Source organism: Eretmochelys imbricata, chromosome 1 (assembly GCF_965152235.1).
Source record: "Eretmochelys imbricata isolate rEreImb1 chromosome 1, rEreImb1.hap1, whole genome shotgun sequence".
NCBI lineage: Eukaryota > Metazoa > Chordata > Testudines > Cheloniidae > Eretmochelys > Eretmochelys imbricata.
The window spans coordinates 309,922,845-309,950,024 of record NC_135572.1 but is presented as its reverse complement, the minus strand read 5'-3'; the positions used below and the strand labels follow the sequence as shown (position 1 = coordinate 309,950,024).

At 43.1% G+C, this 27,180-nt stretch overlaps 1 protein-coding gene across 2 annotated transcripts in view; it reads right to left on the bottom strand.

Moving 5' to 3' along the window:
• Positions 1-27,180, bottom strand: part of LOC144259533 (uncharacterized) — a 72,131-nt gene that overhangs the window by 10,383 nt on the left and 34,568 nt on the right. For both annotated transcript variants that reach the window (XM_077807796.1, XM_077807797.1), the window contains 3 exons: positions 14,255-14,337; positions 5,570-5,658; positions 3,103-3,255 (listed from right to left, as the gene is read on the bottom strand). In XM_077807796.1, the coding sequence (XP_077663922.1) occupies positions 3,103-3,255; positions 5,570-5,658; positions 14,255-14,337 (325 nt within the window). The remainder of the gene's footprint in view (positions 1-3,102; positions 3,256-5,569; positions 5,659-14,254; positions 14,338-27,180) is intronic.

Below are 27,180 nucleotides of genomic sequence, written 5' to 3'. Positions count from 1 at the left end.
GAATATGTTTTCTAATCTAATCTAAATGTAAACCCAGTGACACCTATTGGCGATGATAGCACTGTTACAGCAATAGCTATGAAGGCAACTTTGCTTCCCACTCTATCGGCAAGGTCCTTCACATTTGCTTCAGAGATGAAATTATAATCTAAATAAATTGGCATGTTGATTCTCAATCTAATTCTTACATGCAGCTTGGGCTCCTGTTCAAAATCTCCTTGTGCAGCATTTTAGTCTAGATGTAATCTGTGGGTAAAATGGGGCCAGATCAAAAGTTTAGGATCTGCCTGCAGAAAGGACCATCTGCACATGGATCTCTCCCTCTCTGTGCAGAAAAGGGTCAGCTGCTGCCATAGCAGTATTTGCCCCTTTCTCTTGGACTCAACATCTGTACTGTTTCAGGAATCCATGAGGGCAGGGCTGGGAAGTGAGCAGGAGTGGAACTAGGGTGGTGGATGCACATAAACACACACACCACACAGCTCAAGCCCAAACATCTATACCACAGTTAAACAGGTCCTTAGCCCAAGACTCATGAGCCTGAGTCATCTGACATGGGTCAGCCTCAGGTGTTTAATTGTAGTGTAGACATATCCTTAAAGGGTGGGGAGCGAGGGGCCAACTAGGGAGTCCCTTGCAGTGCAGCTCCACTAAGGCTGGGACAGAGATACAGGAACCCAGAGTTGATTCAGAGGCCCAGAGTTCCTCAAAGATGCCCCTATGACCTGGAGGACCAGCACTGATCTTGGAGGTTCATGGTATTTGTGTTTGTCCCACACTGGGGCAAACTCTATCTCTCAATGGAAGAATTCAGGAAAACTCTGGAAGGCAAAGTTCATGGAGTTTCCTGGACCTACATGGGCATTTCCTTGTAAGCAATGGTGGATTAACACATGGGACAATTTGGGGGCCCTAGGAGCACTGGAACCTGTGTAGAAAGGGGAGTGCCACCAGCACCGGAACTGTGGCCCAGCCCCTGATCCTCCTCTTCTCCCTGAGGCCCCGCCGTCTGGCCAGGATGGAAGCTGGAGCCTGGCCAAGGAAAGAGCTGCCCAGGGAGCTCAAGCCACTGTGCAGAGTCCTGGACCCTCCACCTGCCCTGGGAGGGGGGCCTGAGAGCAGCCTTATCCCCTGTCTCTGCCCCCTGGCGTGTGCCACCCATGGCAGGTGGAAGGTCTGGGGCTTCCCACAGTGGCCCAGGCACTCTGGGTCGCTCTTAGGGGTCTTGGGGGGAAGAGGAGGGGCAGGGCCCACCTCAGACACCGCCCTGCACTGGGGAGAGGCTGGTGTTTCGCGGTGGGGGAGCTGATCACCCCAGCATGCAGGGTCACGTGCCCCCCCTATATTTCTCAAGATGCCCAGCAGCGAGGAGGCAGTGCTCCCCCTGGCAGCAGCATTTTCCCTGTGTCCCTGCAGCCTGGAGAGGGAGGAAGCAGCAGGGCAGCTAGCTGAGCTGTTCCCTTGTCAATAAGAAAAGGAGTACTTGTGGCACCTTAGAGACTAACCAATTTATTTGAGCATGAGCTTTCGTGAGCTACAGCTCACTTCATTCGTTCGCCTTCCCTGATGCTCCACCCCCTGACTCACCTCAGTGAACGGCCTGCAAAGGAGGCAGCAGCAGGAGGGTGGGCATGGCATGTTTCTGGTGCCCCTGGGCCCCTGGGTGTGGAGGGCCCAAAAGTTCTTTGTGCCCAGGGCCCCAATAAATCTTAATCCACCTCTGCTTGTAAGGGCTCAGTCCAAGCCTTTCCTGGTCATCATCAGTACATCAGTATTCTCAGTTTCCGCGTGGTTTGAAGCACTAATATGGTGCAAAGATTTTCATCAGTTGCTGCTCTCACAGTTTTGCACTGATTAGTGGTAAATAAATAGAATTATACATTTTTTAAATCTCCCAAAAGAGTGTTCATGTGTTTTTTAATCATAGAAACAAACTTCTCTAATTCCTTACATTTTGCTAACTATTAAAAATAAAATACTACTATGATACAAATAAAAAGTTTTATGGAGGAACTCCATAGTTAAGAATTAACTTAGATTTTCACTTCAGGTAGGACTTAAGGAAATTCCTTCTTCTATTTCACACTTTAACAATTGAACTTAGGCTTTGTGTACATTAGCACTTTTGTTGGTAAAACTTTTTTCGGTCAGGGGTGTGAAAAAAACACATCCCTGACCAACAAAAGTTTCACTGACAAAAGCACCGGTGTGGACAGCGCTGTCGGCAGGAGACGCTCTCCTGGTGATATAACTACCACTGCTCATTAGGGGTGGTTTAATTATGCCTGCGGGAGAGCTCTCTCCCACTGACACAGAGCAGCCACACAGGAGACATATAGCGGCACAGCTGCAGTGGTACAGTTGTGCCACGGTAAGGTCCATAGTGTAGACATAGCCGAGTTAAATCTATCATGGGTCATTCAAATTTTCTAGTGTTTTTCATCAAAAGAAACATTTACTAATGAGCCTTTTTTAAAATTTCCCCTGAAAAAACATCATTTGTCCTTGGGCTCTTAGAGCAAAAAAAATCATGATCATTCTTTAAGCACAAAAAGAGTTATACCTCTAATTTAGTATAACCAATCTGACGTTTGCAAGGAAATACTGGACTTTCTCACCAGTTCTGCTTAGTACACAGAGCCTCTGTCCTTTCCTGCCAGCACCCCAACTCACCCACAAAGGATTGTGAGGGTTAGGTGGGTTCCAGCAAGAAACAGACTATAGTCATGGGTGAAAAAAAGCTGAGAATCACTTTTTGTCCCACACTTCCAGCTATGATATCTGCAAAGTATTGCAGCTGTCACCCTTTAAGCTGATCACTCCCAAATCTACCTTTCTCCCCCTGAACTCCACCCATTGTAATTTTTTCCTCTCTCACCTTCCCATTCCATCCTCTCCAATCTCCAGTCTATTAAAAAGTTCTTTGGGACAGGGACCAAGAGTTATTCTGGTTTATATTCCATAAAGCACCATGTACATCTGCAATACTATATAAATGATTCATAAAAAATAAGAACAGAGAGTGTTATAATGGAAGAAGAACTGGGCTGGGGGAGGGGGTAGCGGTTATTTTTAGCCAGTAACAATCTGTATAATCATTACCATTCAATTTTAAAACAGAATCCTTCAGTGCCTTTCCATATGATGCCCTCTTTGCAAAGGCAGTGTTGTCAAGATAACTGGTTGAAGTGCTACAGACAAACGACCCCGCTCTCTGCCCGGGAAGTAAGTCCATTTTCTTCTCTCTGTGAAATGCTGATTTGGGAAGAAGAGACTTTCTAAGAAACATGAAGTTCTATAATTCAACTGGTTTTAGAAGAAAGGTTTTGGGAACTAATATATTTCTTGAAAAAGTGCATGAGCTGCGTTATAAAATCAGTAGTGAATTCAGAACAAACATCTGAATTTAAGTAAACTTAAATGTCCAGTATATTGAAAAATATAACTTACTCTCTATCTTACTTTAAAGTGGTTTCATAATGGTGCTGATATTCAGACCAGAGTCTAAAATTATGTTGCAGAGTGGAAATAATGATAACTAGTTTACACAGTAGCAGAGTCAGCATTTAAAATAGTAAGGGGGAGTCCTCTGGAGAAAGAGAGAGAGTTTCATCTTCAGAAGGAGTGCGTTATTCTTTGGAAAATTCACAGGATTGTGAGGCCTCAAAGATTTTCATTATGACACAGTGTGCAGAGACCTTTATCTTTTATTGCTGGAACATATTTTCCACTGCCTAAAGTGTGGTCCTGTTCCATTGTGGGGGAAACTGACTTAGAAAGGACTGCCCAACTTGCCTTTAACCCAGAATTTGGTAATATCAGTTGCAGGATTTGTAAGGTGGACATATCAAATTCTAGCTACTGACCCTTCACCCTTCTCCGTTCCCGCACATCAACATGCCCCCTATGCTGGGGACTGCAAGAGAGAGAGGCATAGATGACGACTCTACAAGCTCTATGCCCACTGGGGAGTAATGGGAGGTTTCTGGTCCCTTTGTGCCAGCTGGGTGACACAAAGGGAACTGGAGAACCTAGCCCAGTATCTTATAATTAAAAAATGTTTGATGGTTGATTAGTTTAAACTTGATTTTAACTTGGAAGACATATTTCATTGTAATTAGTCACTGTATTGAAGGAATCAGTAGATAAGTAAAAACTTTACGCTGAAGTCCACATAGGTATCTATAACTATTTGTAAATACTCTGTGGTGAAGTCAGGGCTTAGTGGTATATTACATTGTCAGGCAATAGATCACGGTGCAATGCTAGGTCTCTCACAGTCTAGCAGGTAGAGACTGAGAGCTCTGCAGTGGTAATATGCTGAGTCCTGGGTAAGAAATGCTTCATGTTTCTCTACAGAGAACTGTTTGCTTAAAGGAGATCTGAAAGGGGCTTCCTCCAGCCCTCCTCAGCTGGAATAAAAGTGGCAGCAATAAAGATCCTTAGCAGTAATGAGATAGAGCTGGGGAGGGGGGGGAGATCATCAGAGACCTTTGAGGAGAAAATTACAATTTCATTGACTAATTAGCAATAAGTAAATATAATGTTACATTACAAAGAAATATTGTCCATTAAAAATAGTGATTCCTGTTGTAGGGCTTGTGTATACAGAAAAGTTGTACCACTTTAACTATACCGGTACAGTTAAAGTGGTACAACCCTCTAGTGTGGATGCAGTTATACAAATACAAATGTGCTTATACCAGTATACAGCTTATTCAGATACAGGAAGGGAATTAAGCTACTGCAGTATAAGGCACTCTTATAACAGTATAACTGCATCCACACTAGGGAACTGCACCACTATAACTATACAGGTACTGGCAAAAACCCCACATCCCTTACTAACACAGTTTTACTGGTACAAAATCTGTGTGTAGACAAGGCCAACAAAAATGGTCCATTTCTAACATGAGTGATGGCACCATAAATATTTTTTTAAATCTTGTACTACAGGAGGCAAATAAATATTACTTTTCCATCATCAGCAGCAGCATATTAGTCTGGAGCAGTGGCCAGCCTAGTTAAACTGAGCTGTCAACATTTGATGGCTGATACAAGTTCCTCCCATTGTGAGGAAATTTCATGTTACATTGCAGATCAAATAAAAAGGATTTGGACCATCTGCTTTGGGTGGATGCCAGGCCATATCTGGAGGGAATGTTTTAATTTGAGGGGTTTTGAGGCAAAGGGATGCTGCTGGCTTTATCTTTTATGACACTGTGCTTTTAATAATGTCAAAGGGCCCCTACAACTAGAGCTGAATGACATTTTTCAAATAGTTTATTTGCTGACAAATATAGTTTCGAGTCACCTGAAACCATTCATGAATTCATATTGAGTTCACTGAATAGTTCTGACCAAACAAAAAAAAATTGAAATGTTTTGTTAATGTCAAAATGAAATGTTTAGTTTCGACCTGAAAAATTTGTATCAACTTTCAGTCATTTTGATTAAAAAAAAGGAAACTAACAACATGGCTGGAGGAGGAGAAGTAATATTAAACACAGAAGGCGCAACAGACAGATCATTGCACCAAAGTAGTTAAAAACACTTTCAATGCTCTTACAATCAGATGGTAACTGTGTAGTGAATGAACTTCCAGCCAACAAGTTGACTTGCATTATTGTGTGAGGAACATTGAGGGACCATAGGAATCTGTAAGACATCAGAAAAGAAAAAAAGCCACTTAATATTTTTCTTAGGAGTTACTGTCATTATGTGGGTTCATTTCCTTCCCGTTCTCCCCACAAGTTGTCCCCAAACCAGACAAATTAGGTTATTAATTTTGCATAAAGAAGTGCCAACTCAGATATATGGAGTCTCATTCAAAAAAGAATTAAGTGCTACTAAAAGCTGGATTAATATTTACTTTGATTTTGTATTAATTTATAAATGAATATTATTTTATTATAGTCTCTTTTCAGGTTTTAGCATGTTGTAAGCTATTACGCAAGTATTCTACATATTTGGCATTCTTTATCACGTTTTATTTAGTGTGTGTGTGTGCATGGCTCTTCAAGTACAGCTCTAAAACATACATTTTTAGAATAAACTTACATGTGCAATATCAGACTAACTCTCCTGGAGGTAGTCATCTTTAGGTTTTAAGTGTCATGCACATCAATGTTCTAACATTACAGTGAAACAAAGATTGCAATTAAATAAATTGTCACCTATCAGAACTTAGAAAGAGAAAAGACGTATTAGTCAACAAGTCTCTTTCCACGCTATAGCAGAACTTTCTCTGCAATTCATTCAATAGATTCACGGTTCAGACAGAAAACAAGATCAAACTACAATATGTGTACCATACCTAGTTACAAACATTTTTTTATGCTTTACTACAGTGGTTTGCAGCCTTTTTTCATCCCTACAAATTTTGAATGGAGCTGCAAACCCATTTGGAAATCTTAAACATAGTCTGTGGACCCCCAGTGGTCTGAGGACCTGAGGTTGAAAACCACTGTTCTATGGTAACAACATCATTTTGTGGGCCCCTTACATAGTCTGCGGACCCCCCAGGGGTCTGTGGACCACAGGTTGAAAACCACTGCTTTACTACATCAAGCAATTCTTCCTGCTTATATCAAATGTTGCACTTTCTGTCCTGACTATTCACCTTCATTAATCTCACTGTTTAATTATGGAGTCCCTGGAATGAAGATGTTAATATATGCTCTTTGGTGTGGTCATTTAACTTAACTTTTGTATTAAACTAGACAGAAGATAGTATAAATCATGCTTATTTTTATTTCCCAGATGAAAAACTTGGCTAAACTGGAGTTAAGGTTGACAGACATCAATAACATAAGGGTTAAAAAAAAATTAAGCATTTTGTAGTAACAAAAAAAAGGAGAAAATCAGAAAATTCAGAGTTAAAAATTAAAAGAAATCCAACCATTTGAAAGTATGGTCATGCACATTTGGGGTAACCCCAAACAATTTTAACTGCATTCTTTGCAGTGCTGCCTTCCATCTTGTAGTCTTCATGGCACAAACATGTACAAAGTGTAAACCAATGCAATGTCATCTTCTCGAGTTTGCGGACAGGATGAAAAATAGTGCTGAATGGTGTGAACTACATCATTATATTATTTTTTTATATTTTATTCAATAAAAATCTCCATTTTAATTTTTTTTCTGAAGATACTACAGAAATTTCTGCCAGAGCACTGCCACATCCAGTGACTTTGCACAGAACATAGGTCCTGCTTGCCAGAGAGTATTTGGACCTTGCACTAGACTCTTAATGAAGATGCTATTTGTTTAATTAGGAATTATACATTTTTGTTTGACTGTACATAGCACAACTGCTCCATCTTTAAAAATACGGCATTCTAATTTTTGAGGTTACTGATTAAAGTGACATCCTTTTTATGGTGGTAGCCATGTTAGTCTGTATCAGCAAAGTACAAGTACTCCTCATCCTTTTTATGGGTAAGATTGTCACAGATGGTATGTCTATACGCCAATGTAAGCCCAGCGTTTGAACTCAGGCTCAAGCTTAGCCCTCTGCTTCCTTCCCCTGTCTACAAACAAATTGCACTAACTCAGGGCTGGGATTCAGGGTCCCAGGACCCCAAAGGGGTGGAGGGTCCAAGACTGAGTCAAGCTGGGACTAGCAACTAGCCCCCAGCCATGCCCCTTCCACCCAAAGCCCCCCCTTCAGCCCCCCCCCCCGAACCCCCTACCGTGGCTGCCAGCCCCTACTCCAGGCGTGCCAGGAGGACCAGGAGGGCAGGTAGTGTGGCCACAGCCTCTGAAGCACTGGGAGAGAGGGCAGGCAGTGTTGAGTAAAGAGTACCCTCTGGATTCCCCAGCTGTGCAGGTTTAGCGGACTATGTCCCAGCCACCTACATACCCCTTCATGAGGAAGAGTGAACATAAAACTTCAGTGAGTTTTCTGGATCCTTTGTTCCCCATCTCTGGGATGTCACCAAGGAAAGGTACATTATTTATTATTATTATTATTTATAGGGCCCAATGGCCCCAGTCAATGATCAGGGTCACATTTTGTTAGGTACTATACGAAGTAGTAAAAACCCAGTTCCTGCCCCAAAAAGCTCTGGTCCAGAGTTTTTATTTTCTAGCTTCAGTTCCCAGTGGAGTGTATTTCTTCCATAACTGCAGAAAGGCCACATGACCCTTCAACACTGAAATATTTAGTAAGATTTAATGCTTCTAAATTCACGGAGAGGCTACTGGGAAATAGCTTTAAAGAACCTGGCCACTGAACCATTAGATCAAATCTGAGGTAATGAAGGAATGAATCATATTCCAATATAATGAATTATGTTGGAAAAGAGGAATGTTTCAGCTCTTTGATACTTCTGTTATTAGTTTGATATAAGTATAAGCTCTCCTTTTATAATAGCTTGGTTCACCAAAAAACAAATGACCCTCATGTCAGTGTATCATCTCAGGAGCCCTATTACTGTGGAATCAGTACTCGTAAGCCCTGCTTAAATACAGAGACAGAAATAAATGTTGTTTTTTAGACCAATGTTAAATTTGCAGATTATTCATTCCCTTATTTAGCTTTATCGTAACTGTTCACAAAATTACTGGTTTCTAGATAGAGCAGTAACCATAGCAACCAGACATCATAAATTATATAGCAATCAGAAGCAGGGCTATTAGCCATAAGCAACAATTTCAGGCTGGCAATGTGGAAAAAACAATGGTTATGAAGTATTTGTGCCTCAGCCTTGTCATATTCAGAAGCTGAATTCACATATGTTGAATTTGCAGTCTGTACGTACAAAGAATTGTTGCATATGTTACTGCAATGATCCGACCTGCAAACAACTGCTAGCAGTAATAAGCAAGAACAACTGAGATCCAGAGCTTTCCTTGGAGATTAAACATTGACTGGGAGGAGTTTCTGATCTCTGGCCAAAGTATTTCTGACCCTGTTGCTGGTTAACAGCCATCTTGCTTAAAAAAAAAAAAAAGTGCTAGGATATTCCAGGGTGCAAGCCACACAAGAGAGGGGCTGTGTCACTCTTGCTTTGATGCTGTAGTTCCCAACCTGGGCCCCTCAGAAACAGCAAAACAGCATGCAAGTCACACCCTGAGTATCTGTGTACAGCTGCAGCCTGCAATCCAGTTACACTTTGATTTTCACCAACCTAGGTTGCCATTTGCAGGGTGACCCCAACATGCTCTCAGTCCCAAATCCTACCCCCCCCCCCAAAAAAAGTGTGTTCTGCACTGTCCAGCCCTCTCCTGGACAGTTCAGATATTTTGGGTCTTTTGCCCCTGTAGGGGATCAATATACAATAGTTTGCTACTTTACATAGAGTTACCCAATTCACAACATTGGATTAGTTTTGATCTAAGAATAAAACAAATTTAACTGGAAAAAGAGATTTTAAGGGAGTACAGTTAAAAGGCATTAAAGTCAGAAACGGTTACAAGAGAAATAAGGATAAAGCACTTTCTACTGCTAAAACTTAAACTACACTTGGTTCAAGGTGATATCCCTTATCGTATGTTCCCATTAACATTGCTAGCCAAATGTTCAGGCCAGGACCTGCTTGCAACTGAACATTAAAGATTTGTTCTGATTAGTAAATCTGTTACTTTGTAGCGCCAGTTTAGTGGCAGTCAGGGCCATTCTGTGATCAAAGGTTTGCAACATTTCTCCACTGCTTGTCTCTCCAGCATCCAGTTCCCCCAGTTTGCATCAGACAGAACAGCTGTAGCTTCTCACCCTGCCAGCTAGCCTGACTCAAAACCAGGGCTCATCTTCCCTGCACCTCTCCAACATGACCTGGCAGCACCTCTCTTTTCTCCTCCCTCATGCCCTCATCTCCCCACATGTGGCACTTATGTTCCATCAACCTCTGCCCCAGGAGTCTTTGCTTCCTCTTCAACTCTGCTCCTCTTTTCCTCAAGCCCTACATCATCTTTATTCCTAGCTCTCAAATTATCCTCTGCTGAAATCTCCCCCTGCCCACCTCCTAGTTTGTGCTGTTTCTAATCCATTAAAATAACTTTTTAAAAAAAGATCAGAAATGGAAGGGATAAGCTGTGGAAACATTACATAAATAGTTGGTTAAAACTTTCAAAAGTGCATAAAGTATAAGTCCTATTCTCTTAAGTGATTTAGGCAGTTGCCTCACTGACTTTTAATAAGATTTAGGCTCTTAAGAGTCTAAGTCACTTTTGAAAATTTTATCCAGTATCTCATACTTTCTCCCATACTGCCTGTCACATTTTTAGCAAAAGAGATCAGAAAAAGATTCCTGCGAGATCCATTTTACAGTTTATTCAGATGGTCAGATGTATTTTTATCTGGAACTTTCAGATTGCTGGACTGAGGAAAGTGGTGGGAGTTTTCCCTCAAATAATATCCGTTTTGTCTTGAAGCATAAAATGAATAGTCAGTTTTTAAAAACAGTCTCTGACATAAACAAGAAGAAAATAACAATTAAATTAATCTTTATCAAATATGCTGTTGCCACTTCAAGATTTAAACAGGAAGACTTCCCACTTTTTGAATCCTTGCAAGTGTAACAGCCTTGCTGCTTATCTTGGTAACAGTCCTGCTCCCTCACTAGGTGCACTATTCATTGCTCCATTCTGGAACCTGTTTGTTGCCTGGTAATGTAATGCACAGCTACCTTCAGCATTAACTATAGAACTATTCCATTTATATAATTCACTGACCTTTCACTTTATAGGGCTTGGTTTCAAGTCACTAGTCAAACAGCTTTTAGCTGAAGCATGTGCTTGGACTGCAGCATATGAACTCTTTTACAAGCCATCTGCACCAGACAACTAGACACACAACAGCCTTTCCTGGAACAGTACTCAGCGCTTGAATGGCTGGAAGTGATCAGGTCTGGTCTGTGAGCACTGCAGAATTGAAGAGGATCACAGCCTTTTTTCACCACCCACTAGATTTGTATGTCCCTAGATGGTGCCCTTTCTAGAATTAGTTAGACTCAGGGAGCAGTGACCTTGAAAAAGAAGGTTTCAGAGTAGCAGCCGTGTTAGTCTGTATCCGCAAAAAGAAAAGGAGTACTTGTGGCACCTTAGTCTCTAAGGTGCCACAAGTACGCCTTTTCTTCTTGAAAAAGAAGCAGACTATTGACAAAGTCATAACTTACATAGAGAGGTTTCTGTCTCCTGTTTTATTTGTGTGTGTGAATTTGCAGTCATGTTGCACGTATGTAATGGGGCATGCTGTTTAAGAAACAAAGTTTTCAAAAACAGCATGTTGCTCTTCATCTCAGTCTTAGCAGACAACTACTCATAAAGCTCATCAAACCAAATGACAGGTGATATTTTAGGCTCAAAATAAAAACCTCTAGAACTAAGCAACAATAATTCTCCTTGAAGATGGTCTATTCAGGTTTAAGGAGAGTTTTAAATTTGGTTCCAGTTTGTGGCTTTAATTTCCACATCCCTAGAAGCAAACAGGATGATTTGAGAATGTAATATTCCCTTTCAAAAAGCTTTGAAAAGAAAACAGATTGATAGACAGCTAAAACCAGTTTCAGAGCTGAAATGAATCTTTTTTGGAGGGAGGGGAGATTTTGAGGGGGTTACTGTATATCAGGTGAGTAACAATTAACAGATTCCACTCCCACCCCAACTTGGTGGTATAACAGCAAAGATCTGTGTTTCTGTCTCTAGGAATGAAAACTTCTATGTAAATTTCCCACTGCCACACACACTAGAGCCAACTTTTAAAACATCACATTTTACCAACAATTAAGTAAGCTGTCATTTTTTCCCTGCCCAGCATTACTGATCGTAAAAGGGAGAGCCATGATACATCACTTCAAATTGAAGACATCAACTGGCTCACCCTCCTAATTTCTTACAGGAGAAATCTCAAAAAAAAATGCCCCAGAGCGAGCTTATTCTGTTTCAGAGGTGGAGTTTACCCCCTGGCAGAATGAGCTGGGGTTTTCGCCACCAGAATCTTCAGATTCTTTGGGATTGAACAGAGGTCTGTTGTATTAATTTAGATGGATTAAAGGGCTCAAAGGTGTTAATGTAACCCAGTCACTGTACAACATTAAACGGTTTTAAACAAAGTTCATAGTTCGGGATACAAAGACCTCAGCCTACTTTTACTAGAGCAAACACACTAAAATTCACACCAAAGGTTAGAAATTTATTGAAACATACAAAAAGAAAAGAATCAAAACAAGGCAAAGAGCACTGAAACTGATTATGCAAAATAGATGTACTCAAAACCTGTCAAAGTCTCTATTTTGAGACACTGAATATTGGCTAAAAGAAAAGGAGTACTTGTGGCACCTTAGAGACTAACCAATTTATTTGAGCATGAGCTTTCGTGAGCTACAGCTCACTTCATCAGATGCATACCGTGGAAACTGCAGCAGACTTTATATATACACAGAGAATATGAAACAATACCTCCTCCCACCCCACTGTCCTGCTGGTAATAGCACAAATCCTGCTGGAAATGGCCTAACCTGACGATTACTTTAGATAAGCTATTACCAGCAGGACAGTGGGGTGGGAGGAGGTATTGTTTCATATTCTCTGTGTATATATAAAGTCTGCTGCAGTTTCCACGGTATGCATCTGATGAAGTGAGCTGTAGCTCACGAAAGCTCATGCTCAAATAAATTGGTTAGTCTCTAAGGTGCCACAAGTACTCCTTTTCTTTTTGCGAATACAGACTAACACGGCTGTTACTCTGAAACCTGAATATTGGCTAAAGTCTCTTATTCAATTAAACAGTCCTTCATAGCAGGGAAGAAAGGGGTTAGTTCTGTTGCTCAGTTCTAAATTGGAAATGTTAGTCACTTTGTTGCTTTAGGCAAAACAGATAGACACAGAAGGGAGATAAGATCATAAAGATGGGGGAAATATGGCTTTTGTTGATGTTCTCAGAATACAGGGCAGCTGGTCAGTCACGGACAGATGCTTTGGGCTGACAAATCAGCCACAACAACTGTTGCTCCGTATCTCAGCTCACCTCCCCGCTCAGGTAAATCATCTGGTTGTTCTGGTCAGATCCCCATCCTTCACTGGTCCTTCTCAGGCTCAGCAGAGCTGGATGGGCTGTCTCATCCCATTGTGCTTGTGTCATGCAGTACAGCTGATTTCAGGATTAGATGAAAAGCCGAGAGAGAGAATGAGAGAAAGAGGGACAGGAGGAAGATGGGGTAGGGGGCAGGACAGAAAGAAGCATACGAGGAGGGGAAGACAAAGCAGAATCTCACATATATCAGGTTGGGATCCTCATTCATGTAATGATGATGGTCAAATATCCCCACTAGAGTACCAAAGTCTGATGTCACGGCAACAATTCCAACACAGCTGTGGTGATGGTAAAAATTTCCCCGTTTTTCCTCCAAAGTCTGTTTATAAAGGACCAAGAAAGCCAGTGGATGGAATAATCCAGCCTCTCATTATTTTGTCCACCAATTAGGCCTAATTTCCGACACACCAATTTTGGTTCTTTGATTTCCAACTCTCAACTCCTCTTGTTTATCAGTTACAATCTTTCAGTGGTATTAGTAGACCCTTTCTGTTTAAAGAAATTCAGTCTGTCTCCTTCTCACATCTTTTCTTAATCAGTTTCATACAACAGATCATTGTGACAATTAATGAAATTTTACCCACTTTTCACCAAGTAGGCTAACAATTAAAGTAGGCCTGATAGACCACAATTATTACAACAGGTCCTGTGGGTCTGCTACATCTACAGGACTTCTTGCCCCTCTTTCAAAAACTGGCAGCATTTCCCCTTTCTGGCAGCTGCCCTTAGAACTCCACTCCAAGAGGAGGAACCAATATGAAGGGGGCTCCATGCAAATACAGGCTGAATGCACTTTTTAATACATTTATCATTAGTTATCAGGGAACACTTATGTCACCTGAACCTCACTTTTGCGATCTCCGCACAGATGAACCCTGATCTATGGAGTGTCTGCTGCAGGACCTGTAGCGGGGAAATATGGTGCCACAAAGGTCAATACAGGAAGAAGGATATCCACATGTTGATCCTGGGGGAAAAGTTCCCCCAAAGAGATGCCATTAAGTCTTCTTATTGGCTGGGGCTTCTGATGACACAGCTACTAGGAAAGAAATTAGGAACAAGTGCAAAGAAAAAGGTACCTCATAATGGAATGATGGTTAGAGTCTCTTCTTAGCAAGAGTAAAGCAATAATAAGAAAATTAGCTTATCCTCACTTCAGCCATAACAAAAATAAGTCATTTATTTCTCCTTGCAGTAGCCATGTGCACTAGTACTTACCTATCATAGAAATCATCCATTTTAGGACTATGGAAATCTTCTACATCAAAGAAATTTTTACTAGTTTTGTCCAGTTTATAAGCCTATTGAGAAGAAAAAAATGTAACTGTTGATAGATCATCAATAAATAAAAGTCTAATACAACCATCAGTGACATTTTGGGAGACATGAGCAAGTTTGTAAGGGCTGAGAAGCTAAGGGAATTCGGATTTCAAGTCATTATTGGTTTGAATGTATTTATCTGGGGGAGTAGATGGCTTGAGGAATCAGTCACAGGAAATTGGGCCAGTCTAGGTTGCCAGTCAGGGCTGCCCTTAGGCATAGCGGCTGTGTAGGGCACCTGAACATTTGGGGCACCACTGGGTCTTAGTGTCCACTGTCCCGGATCTTCCTATCCCTGTTCTGACCCTTCCTGCAGACTCCCACAGACAGCTGCAGCAGCCTGGTGACTCTTATTCTGGAGGAGATCTAGTAACTTAAAAGTGAAAAAGCCTTCCTGCCTGCCAGACCTTTTAGCACAACATTGAAATTGTTAAAGAGCCATTCAAGTGGTAATGACAGGTTTCAGAGTAACAGCCCTGTTAGTCTGTATTCGCAAAAAGAAAAGGAGTACTTGTGGCACCTTAGAGACTAACCAATTTATCTGAGCATGAGCTTTCGTGAGCTACAGCTCACTTCATCAGATGCATAATGAAGCCATTTAACAGGCATTTGCCAACCTCCAGGTATATAATGTCAGTTTCTGAATTTACTGACAAAAACAGTAATATTTACTCAGAACATGTCTACAAGACCTTAGTTTAAAATTTGCTTTAAAAATATTTCATTAGTGAGTTGGTGAAGATTATAAAATCACATCTCTAAAAAATCCTTGCATAGCTTTTCAGATGCACAATCATCTTTAGCCTTAAATGCTTGGATCTTCAGACCTATATTTTTTAAATAAATCCTTCAAAAGACCACCCTTATCTAAAACACACATTTTAATTACTACAGAAAAAAAACTTGCTTCCAAAGACTTCCTGTCCTTTCTGTCCATCTCTTTCTCCCTTCACCCCTTCCCCCCACACTCAGTTGAAGAGATCCCTTAAAGGGATAACACCCCTTTCCTTCAGATAGCTGGACAAAGTTTCACTTTCTTTACTTCTGACTATCTGGTGAACTAGTTTTAAGAGAACCCTCCAGCAAAATCAGTACCTAGTAAGATATAAAATCCTTTGTTATGCCTAAAATCTTTGGAAAATATTTTTTAAAGTTGGTGAAATTTCATAAACATGTCTATTGTTATGGAGATCACACAAAGTAAATTAGTGATCCCTTTTTCTAAAAGCAATGAACATTGTTATGAACACACTAAACCTCTGTGACTGATTAATTTAAAATAATGTCTTTGTTTCAGTGAGTTAAATATGTAGTAATCTGGAATGATTACTTTATGAAGGTTTAAGAGTACATTTAAAATATAAAATCAGCTTAGAAATACTGATTAAGAAAATGTAAAACAGAGAAGAGCTACATCATGTATTCCATAATATCTAATGTTGTATTCAGCAAGACAGCTGACTCGTTCTTACTACAAAGTTTTTGCAAATATATCTCTGACAAACTTCAGGGCATATCAAAAAACCTGTGACTAACATTTTTTATTCCCACGTTTAGTGCTTTTAATTAGGTACATTCTGCATGTCCATTCTTCACCATCTGGCATGCAGTGGAAAACATGCTCCATTTTCTTTAGAAAGAAATTGCAGAAGTGTTTTTTTCAAATGTCATTTGCCTCATTTGGGTTCAGGGATTTAACTGGAAGGGGGTGAGTAGGGTGAGGAAGGGAAGAGAGGAGGGAGACAGTGGGGGGAGGGCAGGGACTGGGTGGAGCAGGTTGGAGCAGGAGTGGAGTATGGGTGGGGCCACAGGCAGAAGAGGTGGGCTGCGGAGCTAGCCTCCCCAAGCAGCAGCTTCACCCACTGCCCATGACATCAGGTAAGAGAGGGTCGGCTCCCACACACCCAGCGTGCACTGCAGTTTCCTTAGGCAGGGGCCGTATTCACAGAGCTGAATGTGCCGGTGCCGCACATTCTGCGTGATGGAGAAGGTACAGGGTCTCTGCAGGGAACTGTGACACTCTTCCACCAGGAGGCTGGCCGGGTGACTCGGTATCCTTTGCTGACTCTCCCTCCCGCCCCTGGGCTGTGAGCACGGGTTGCCATCGGGGATAGGGCCCCATAAATCCTAAGGACAGCCCTGTTGCCAGTTATGATGCAGCCCATGTCAGTGGTGATCAAAAGTTGTTACCATGTGAAGGCTGTTTGGTGGCCTGTGGAGATCAAGTGTTGGCCTCTATCCAGTTCCCAGTGGAGCCACAAGTCACACAAATCACCACTATAACTGGCACTTTTGGGCAGCCTCCGCAGAGGCACCAAGGATTGGAAAACACGGAGACTGAACTATCCTTTCTTTCCCGGATGTGGCCCCTCCGGGGCAGGATTGGAACACATTGACATGGCAGTTTCAGGAAACTTGCACTACTGTGGCCTATGTTGCATCTGTTCTGTGGAATAATGGGGGACTGCAGTCCCTAGGGCTGATAATCCCTAGAGCTCTGTACTCATACAAAACATTTAAAATAAAGTGTTTGTTTACTGTTACTAATTGTACACTAATTACTACAGTATTTAGTGTTATGTTGGATCATATTAAAGAAGTTCTGTGTTAAAATCACAAATGAGTTTGACTCCCCATAGTTTAAATTCCAGGGTATTACTAACGAAGAGGTCTCTTGGTTTTTGGTCTCTTGTTTTTACTGTTTTTCTCCCTCTCTGTGTGAAACTTGCAAGCTGCTAATTGTGTTAGTACATGCTAAAACAGAGTCTGTTCTCAAAGCAATACTTTGTAACAACAACAACTCACACAACAGAGAGAGAGACTCAAAGAGATACTTTGTAACAACAGAAACAGCACACAGAGACTCCCCGCCCTTTTGTTGTCTTTATCTCGCTTTGTTAACAATTGTGATTAAAATAGAGAAAAAGAATGTATGTGGATGGATGCTTGGTGCGGATAAAAAATGAATGATCAGGGAGGTGCCAGCCTAAGAATCCAGTGTCCATCGGCCAAAGAAGGCATCAAGTGGAAATAACCAGAGGACCCCCGGAGGGCAGACTGGAATCCACCCAACAGCCTCAAGGATGGGAGAACCAAAGAACAAGATAACATCTGGCAGCACGGAGCCATCAGGAATGTGCCATCTGCTGATTGATTCAGCAACAGCATGATGAATCAATTCCCAGAGACTGGCATAGGAAGAAATTCCTATAAAAATGGACTCTAGAAAGTGAGAACTTTGGGGTCTGATTCTGCAAACCAACTTCCAGGAGCATCAGATGAGCATCTGACAAGGCCCTGTTCCCTCTTCGTGTCCAGGCCACCTGGCCAGCGGCTTGGCACGAGCAACTCTAAGGCTGGTAACTATGATAACAACCTTGCAGAACCTGTGTGTGTGTGTCTATGAATGAATGTGTGAATAAATATGAAATTGAATGGAATGTTATAGCTATAACTAACTGCTTACTACGATTCTTTCTGGATTCACAATAAGTGTGGCATTTTGCCTTACGCCCTTGAATAAGATCCTGCTGGTTTTTATTTTATTGGTATAACATTAGCACATGTTCTTATAGTGCAAACAGCAGCCTTACAAGATTACAAGCACTCTAGCAAATAAATTTGAAACACCTGAATTGTGAGAATTCAGTGATTAGACGTGTCATACACAGATTTTATACACTTCCTTCCTCTCACAAACAATTCGTCAAATATTTACAAACATAGAAGAATAAAAGAGAAACTGTTTCGTTCTACAGGGAGAGAGAGATGTTAAACTTCAGATGCCAGTGGTGATGGTTTAGGCTCTAATCCAACAAAGCACACAAGTACATGCTCAATTTAAAGCACACGGTAAATCACATTGAAGTCAGTGGTATCACTCGTGCTTAAAATTCAAGCACATGCTTTAATGCTTTGCTCACTCAGGGCCTTACTTTGGGGTCTAACTATCAAGCCTGTTTTAGCAAAATTCCTTGGAACTACATGTTCAAATCCCATCCAGCAGAGTGACTTCAGCCATTCAGTTTCACAAGAGAGAAACTGAATTTCATGCAGTTTGTTGTGTCTGGGTTTTACTGGTGACTTAAAAATTGAGATCTTGTCTGTTCTGTATGGATGTTAAAGAACCAGTGGTACTTTTTGTAATGGCAGGGATTTATCCTGCTGTCAGGCACCATGCTTTCTCATGATTCTAAAAACTATTTAAAATCACTTATGCATATAGCAAAGGAAGTAGAACCTTTGGTAAGTCTGTGCACTAACCTCAGGTACAATTTTCAAAATTGTCTAAGTGACATAGCCCTGGTCTACACTAGAGTTAGGTCAATGCAAGGCAGCTTACATTGACCTAACTTAAAATGTCACTCCCACCTATGTAACTCGTCTGCTACACCAACTTTAACTCCACCTCAGTGAGAGATGTAGTGCTTAGGTTGTTGTAGTTAGGTCGACACGTCAGTGTAGACACTCTGTTACTTAGGTCAACTTTAGTGGCCTCAAGGAAGTGTCCCGCAATGCCCCACCTTGACTGCTCTGGTCACTGTTTAGCACTCTGCTGTCAAGAGGCCAGATACACAGATACATGCCCTTCCCTTTAAAGGCCTACGAATTCTGAAATCCCATCTCCTGTTTGCCCAGTGTGGAGAGCTCACCTAGCAACTGTCAAGCATGCGTAGCAACTGCCCAGCTGACCATGCCAGCTCCATGCTGCAGACACACTCCTGAGTGGAGTACACAGGCGGTGGTGGATCTCCTGGATCTGTGGGGAGAAGAGGCTGTGCAGGCACAGCTCTGCTACAGCTGTAGAAACACTGACATCTCCCAGCAGGTCGCTCAGGGAACGGAGGAGAAAAGAAACAAGAGGAACCTGTAGCAGTGCCACGTGAAAGCCAAGGAGCTGCGGCAGGTGTACCAGAAGGCAAGGGAGGCTGACACTTGCTCTGGTGCAAAACCTCACACATGCCACTTTTACAAAGAGCTGCATGCCATCCTTGGCAGAGACCCAAAGCCCCATGAATACTTTGGGGGAGCAGGAGTCACAGCCACCCCTCCCCCATGAACAGTGATGAAGAGGAGGCGTATGGGGGACAGGTGACCGAGGGGATCCAGTGGCACAGCAAGCCAGGAACTGTTTTTGACTCTGGACAGTCCAGCCAGTCCCTCCAATCCAGCACAGATGAGCCTGAAGCAGGGGAAGGAACTTCTGGTAAGTATGCAATTTGCCTGGAAATTGCAGGGACACATCTGTTTATTTACTCTTTTTTACTTATGCTAGAAGATGTAGTGAAATAACCAAAAGACATAGAGTTGCGATCTGCTTCCCATTCCCCTGTATAGTTAGGCAGAGAAGGCCACGCAGAACGGTTTGTTTATGTGCACTTGGATGTCCCATGAATCCTCCATACCTACCACTGCTGGGACTGCCACCATGCTCTATGAATCCCAACGAGAGGTGAGAATATACTGCTTGCAAATTGTGGGGGTCAAGGGGAGTGAGTTCAGTATACTAAGTTGCCATTTATCTTGTGAATAGTACCTCTGTGCATTGTACCTTTTCCAGCCAGAAATGTGGCCTTGAGGGTCTCACCATCCACAATGGCGGAGCAACTCAGCCAGATAAAGAGGAGGAGGGATGACAAATTCAAAGATATCTTGCAAGTCTCTGCTGCTTCAAATACTAAGCACAGGGCTTGGAGGATCACTCATGCTGACAGTAGGGGCAGGGATAAAGCAGAGAGGGGAAAGGCACAGGGAAAGGAGAGAGACATGTACCAGGAGATATTACTGCTTCTCAAGCAGCAAACAAATATGTTGCAGACTCTTGATGGCCTTCAGGTTCAACAGACCCGTGCTCACCTCCCTCTGAAGCCCATTCCACGTGGCATGGAGGGCCACTACATTACCCCTACCAGCTACCATTTCACCCTGGGGGACAGTACAGGCATTCACAGCTGCACATACACGGACAAATGAAAGATGCAGATGGTGTATATGTATGGGAAATGGAAATGACTGTTCTTTTCCCTGTATTTATAAAGTTCCATTCAGTTATAAATGTGTCTGTTTGCATAGGTTTGGAATAATAGTCTATTTATGGAAACTTAATTCATCTTTATTAGCTCACAACATATGCTGGCTGAGGCTGACATCGTTCACAGATAATAGCAATAGGTGAATTTATAATGTTATATTGCTACACGCACAGCACTCATTACAAGGTTTATACAGGGGCACAAAAAAGCAATGCCAGGCACACTATAGCAACACATATTACCATAACTCACTATTAAATTGGTCTTTCAAACCGTGAGCCGAATAGCTTCACGTTGAGCTCTTCCTATAACCCTGGTATCCAGCTGCTCAAAATCAGCAGACAGCCGTTCCATCTCCTCCCTGGCAGACATTTTTCTCCCTTTGCTTCACAGATATTATGAAGGACACAGCAGGCAGCTATAATCACTGGGATATTTTTTTCATTGAGGTTCAATTTCATGAGTAGACAGTGCCAGTGGCCACTCAAACAGCCAACAGCATATTCAATTGTCATAATGTATCTGCTGAGCCTGTAGTTGAAGTGTTCCCTGGTGCTATCAAGGTGGCTGGTGTATGCTTCATGAGCCACAGAAGTAAGGCGTAGGCTGGGTCTCCCAGAATCACTATTGGCATTTCAACATCCCCAGTGGTAATACTCTGGTCTGGAAAGGAAGTCCCTGCTTGCAGCTTTCTGAACAAAGCTGTGTTTCTAAAGATGTGCATGTCATGTACCTTCCTTTACCAGCCCACATCGATGGTGGTAAAAGATCCCCAGTGATCCACAAGTGCTTGCAATACCATAGAAAAGTAGCCTTTTCTGTTGATTTACTTTGAAGCACGGTGGTCAAGTGCCAAAATAGGGATATGCATGCCATCTATTGCCCCACTGCACTTTAGGAACCCCACTGCTGCAAAACCATCCACTATAGCATGCACATTGCCCAGAGTCACAGTCCTTCGTAGCAGAAGGTGATTAATGGCCCTGCACACTTGCATCACAGCAATCTCCATGGTGGATTTCCCAACTTCAAATTGATTCCCAACTGATCAGTAGCAATGTGGCATTGCAAGCTCCCACACAGCAATCCAGGGCCAGCCCACAACATTTTGGCACCTGAGGCGGGGAGCTCAAATGATGCCCCCATGCCCCCTCGCTTGTGCCAAAACTTTGAAAGGTCTCAATTCTGCCTTCTTCCTGTTTTACTCCTCTAATGGTACTGCTCTGCTACCTACCCAAATAAAGGAGAACTAACAACTTAAAATGCCTTGTTCAAAAATTTTGAGTAACACTAACTTTCAAACACCTGAACAGCAAATGTAACTTTTCTTGTCTGCATAGTAAACACTGGCATTTTTATCTGTTTGAATAATCAAAGTGGTGCTTTCCATGCCTTCTTGGTTGCAAAGATTTGAACTGTTTCCTGAAGGTCCACAGTCTGGGCCAGCTCATGCTTTATTGAGATGGTGCAAGGCCGACCAGCCTCTCCTGTATCATTGTGGAGCGTAGATGTGTTTTTATTAACTTCAGCTTGGAGAAGCTGCGTTCTCCACTGGCAACTGTTACAGGAAGTGTTAGAAGCATGTGCAAAGCAACAAAAGCATTTGGGAAGAGGGTGGTCATCTTATGTGTGCACATATATTCCAGAACAGCCTTTGGAGTTGATCCTGCTGTAATGTATCTTGAAAGAGCTTTCAGTTCATCACTTAAATCACTCGCATCAATATCGTGCATGTCATCATGTGTCAACACTGTCTCTAGTGCCCTGCATTGCTGGTGTAGGTCTTCTTCAGGTATAGTGAGGAGTTTTGGAATATCATACAACATCCCAAATATACTGCTGTGTTCCTTGAGCTACATGAAACATTCTTCAACTGACTGTATTGCACAATCTAGCACCTGGTTAACGAATTCAACTTTCAATTGTTGTTTGGGACCTCTTATGGGATTATCCTGCGCCTCGTAATCAAAATGTCTTCTTCTTCGGTGACTCTTGTATTCTTGAATGGGTGGGAAAATAGCTTCAGTGTGAAGTTCCTCTGCCAACTTCTGTGGACTCTTCAGAACGTTTTGAAATCCGTCTTCTGACCGGTAAGACTGTAGGTATGACTTTGCTTTGTCCAGTTGTTCCATTGCTCCAGATATATCAAGGTCAACACCTTGGAGTCTCTTGCTTACAACGTTTATTTCAAACAGTATGTCATGCCACAACACTAAGCCACACAGAAATTTGAAGTTATGTATGTTTCTGATGATTCCATTTCCCTCTGCCACTGTTCTCCCACGAACAGTTCCTGTCATAGCATTATCCTCCATGGTGGCAACTATGGCATCATCTATCTTCCCAATTTGGTGTTTGATAGGCTTTATCGCCTCCACTCGACTTTCCTATCGTGTGGCACTCAGTGGTTTCAATGTCAGAGAGGATGTACCCAGATGTTGCTTCAAAATTTGCCATCGATGAGTTGATGCAGAGAAAAATACATAAGATGCTTTGAATTACATTAAAAAATTCAGCAGCCTCACTAGAAGCTGATGCTGCATCACTGACCAGCACGTTCAATGAATGAGAACTGCATGGGACAAAAAAAGCTGGAGGATTTAATTCTCAGATCTGTGTCTGCACTCCTCTGTTCTTTCCTCTCATGTTGGCACCATTATCGTAGCCCTAATCTCTCATGTCAGCTATCACAATTCCCATATCTTCCAGCTTTTTAAGAAGCACATTTGTCATACCAGTTCCTGTAGTATCATCAATGTCAATAAATTCTAGAAAATGCTCTCTGACAGTCTCCACTGCAGGGACATTTTCACTAAGTTCTGTGGTTGTTACAAAACGTACCAGTAAAGTAATCTGTTCCGTATAGCTGATGTCAGATGTGCAGTCCAGAATAACAGAGTAATATCTTGCTGACTTCAGATCTGCCACAATCTTCCGTTTGACTTTTGTTGCCAGTAACTGTGTGATCACATTTTTAATTGTTTTTCCAAGGTAGTGGTATGTGTACATTTCTTGGGTGGTGACTCTTCTTAGATGCTCCTGGAGTACAGTATCAAACTCAGCCATCAGCTCCACAATTTTAAGGAAGTTTCCATTGTTTGGCACATACAGCTGATCTGAAGTGCCACACAGTGCTAGGTTTTGGGTAGCAAGCATTCTCACAATGGCAATGAGCCTTTTCAGAACAGTTTGCAGTGAAGAGACTCTGATGCACAATCTTCTCTTGATGCTGATCATCTATGGTGGCCTTTAACCTTAGTCTCATCTCAAGCTCTTTCCACCTATGGAATGCTCTCTGGTGATTTGCTGCCTTCTCATGGCATGCCAGATTTCTAGCCAGATTTTTCCTGTCCTTTCTTCCTGTAGAACTCAGTGTGGACGGAACATTAGACTGGAAGAGTTTGCAACAAAAACAGTATGCAGCATTCTGGGTTTTTGAGTACATAAGCCAGGGCCTCTCCACTTCGTCACCATTGGGGAATTCACGCCAGTAATGTGTTGGATGGCAACTTCTATTTTCATTGTCTTTGGGGAACATGAAGTTTTTCACTTGCTGTGGCCCATGCCATACAAGGAAGTCCCTCAGGCTACTGCTCAAGTGGGTCCACAGTCCTGGATCATCTAGACTTAAGGAACTAAATGCAGCAGCAGCTGTTTCTTGGCATAGGAGCGTCTTCACTTAAGCACTACAGTGGCACAGTTGCATCAGTGCAGCTGCGCCGAGGCACTGTTTTAAATGTAGTCCTGCTTTAGGACTGCAGCTGCACTGCTGTAGCACTTCCATGAAGATGCTACCTATGCTGCTTTTCCCATCAGCGTAGGTAATCCACCTCCCCAAGAAGCAGCCACTGGATAGATGGGAGAAACTCTTTCAACACAGTGCTGTCTTCACTGAGATTTAGGTTGGCATAACTGTGTCGCTCAGGGGTTAGGAAAACTGTTTAACGTAAGTAGCTAACACACATTTCCAGGGAACATTCAAGGTGAAGTGACCCGTTAGCACCCCTCCAGTCATAGGGAGGAAAGGAAGGGGGTGGGAAAGCAGTTGGGGCCATTGTTAGTGGGTTAGAGACCGATTTATGGCTCATTACAACAATCTAACAATCCCCCAGCTGCTTCCCCTGCCCCCTTCCTTTCCTCCCTATCACTGGAGGAGTGTAAACAGGCCACTTTGCTTCTACTTATGTTAAACAATCTGTTCCATCTTGTATTTAGGTGCAACACTCTGAGGCTTGGTCTACACTAGCAACTTATGTCAGTATAACTACGTAACTCAGGGGTGTGGAAAATCAACACTCCTGTGTCACTCAGTTATACCAGCCTAACTCCCAGTGTAGCCAGCGCTATGTCGATGGCAGGGCTTCTCCTGTTAACATAGCTACCCTCTCTTGGGGAGATGGAGTACCTACACTGAAGGGAGTGCTACTGTGGTGCAGCTGCACCAATGCAGCTGTGCTGCTGCAGGCTTTTAAGTGTAGACAAGCCCTGAGTACCTTTCCCAGACCTGAAGAAGAGCTCTGTCCAAGCTCAAAAGCTTGCCTTTCTCCCAAACAGAAGTTGGTCCAATAAAAGATATTTCCCCACCTTGTCTCTCCAGTATCCTGGGAGCAGACATACCAACTCTCACGAACTGAACGTGAGAGTGGCAAATTCTGAGTAAAATTAAGTCTCACTCATGATCTCGTGAGAGAACTCAAGTGTCAGTGTTTTTGTGTTTGCAGTCAAACAGGAGTTACCTCACCCTAAACAAAGGAAAAAATGGTTACTCCCTTCTTGTAACTGTTGTTCTTCGAGATGTGTTGCTCATGTCCATTCCAATTAGGTGTGCGCGCACTGCGTGCACAGTCATCGGAAGGTTTTTCCCCTGACAGCACCCGTCAGGTCGGCCGTGGAGCCCCCTGGAGTGGAGCCTTCATGGTGAATATAGGTCCCTGCCAACCCACTGCCTCCTCAGTTCCTTCTTGCCGGTTACTCCAACAGAGGTTGAGGTGGGTGGGTTTGGAATGGACATGAGCAATACATCTCGAAGAACAGTTACGAGAAGGTAAGTAAACAAGTGCTTGCTCATGTTGATTCCAATTAAGTGACTCACAAGCCTTACCCAGGAGGTGGGGTTGGAGTTCATGGAATCACTGACTGGAGCACCGCTCTGACAAATGGTGCATCGTCTCTGGCATGCTGGGTAATTGCGTAATGAGAGGTAGAACTGTGACCGCATCACCGCCCTGTAGATCTTCTGTGCTGGGACCTGTGCCAGGAACACCTCCAAGGAGGCCTGTGCTCTTGTGGAATGTATCGTTAGTGTGGGGCCAGTACTTTGGCTAAATCATAGCATGCCCGGATACAGGATGTGATCCACAATGAGACCCTCTGCAACAAGACCGGGAGTCCTTTCATCCAGTCTGCGACTGCCACGAACAGCTGGTTCGACTTACGCAATGGCTTCGTGCATTTAATGTAAAAGGCCAGCACTTGTTGAAAATCCAGGGAGTATACCCTTTGTTCTTGGCTATCTGTGTGAGGCTTCGGGTAAAAGACAGGCAGAAAAATGTCCTGGATGGAGTGGAATTGAGATACAATCTTTTGGAGAAAAGCCGGGTGAGGCCTAAGCTGCACCTGGTTCTTATAGAAAATGGTGTAAGGAGGCTTGGAGGGGAGGGCTTTAAGCTCCGACACCCTCCTTGCTGAAGTAATGGTGACTAGGAAGGCCACCTTCCATGATGGGTAAAGCAGCGAACAAGTCGCCAGGGATTCAAATGAGGGCCCCATTAGTCTGGAAAGGACCAGATTGAGGTCCCACACCGGGATTGGCTGTCTGATCTGGGGGTATAGCCTGTCTAGACCTTTCAGGAAATGGCTAACCATCGGGTTGGTGAAGACAGAACACCCAGCCGCTCCCGGGTGGAAGGCAGAGATGGCTGCCAGGTGTACTTTGATGGATGATGCCGCTAGGCCCTGCTGTTTTAAGTGCAGTAGGTAGTCCAGGATAAGCAGTATGGATGCCTGCATTGGAGGAGCGTGACCCTGAAATCACCAGATTGCAAATCTTTTCCACTTGGCCAGGTAGGTAGCCCTGGTGGAAGGTTTCCTGCTACCAAGTAAGACCTCCCTAACAGACTCCGAGCACATGAGCTCCATAGGGTTTAGCTATGAAGACTCAAGATCGGGATGGTGAAAGCAACTGTGGTCTTGGGTGATCAAGTCTGGGACCAGGGACAATGTGATTAGGGCATCCGCCGACAGCTCGAAGAGCATGGTGTACCAGTGCTGGTGAGGCCATGCCGGTGCTACCAGTATGACCGCCACCTTGTCCCTGCAGATCTTGAGCAGAACCTTGTGGATGAGTGGAAATGGTGGGAACACGTACTACAGGGGGTCCGTCCAGGGGAGGAGAAACACGTCTGCAAGGGAGCCCGGACTGTGATTCCGGAAAGAGCAGAATTGAGGGCACTTTCTGTTGCTCCTTGTGGCAAACAGGTTGATCTGGGGAACTCCCCACCCCCGGGAAATGCTGTGTATTACATCCAAGCAGATGGACCACTTGTGATTGTGGAAGGATCTGCTGAGGTAGTCCGCCAACTCGTTCTGAGACCATGGGAGGTAAAACGCTTCCAGGTGAATAAAGTGGGCTATGCAGAAGTCCCACAGGTTGAGGGCTTCCCGACATAGGCGAGAGGAACGAGCCCCTCCCTACTTGTTTATGTAAAACATGGCAGTTGTGTTGTCCGTCATGACCTCCATGCAACAGGGCTTGGAAGGTTTGATACGCTTGTCGGACCACCCTCACCTACA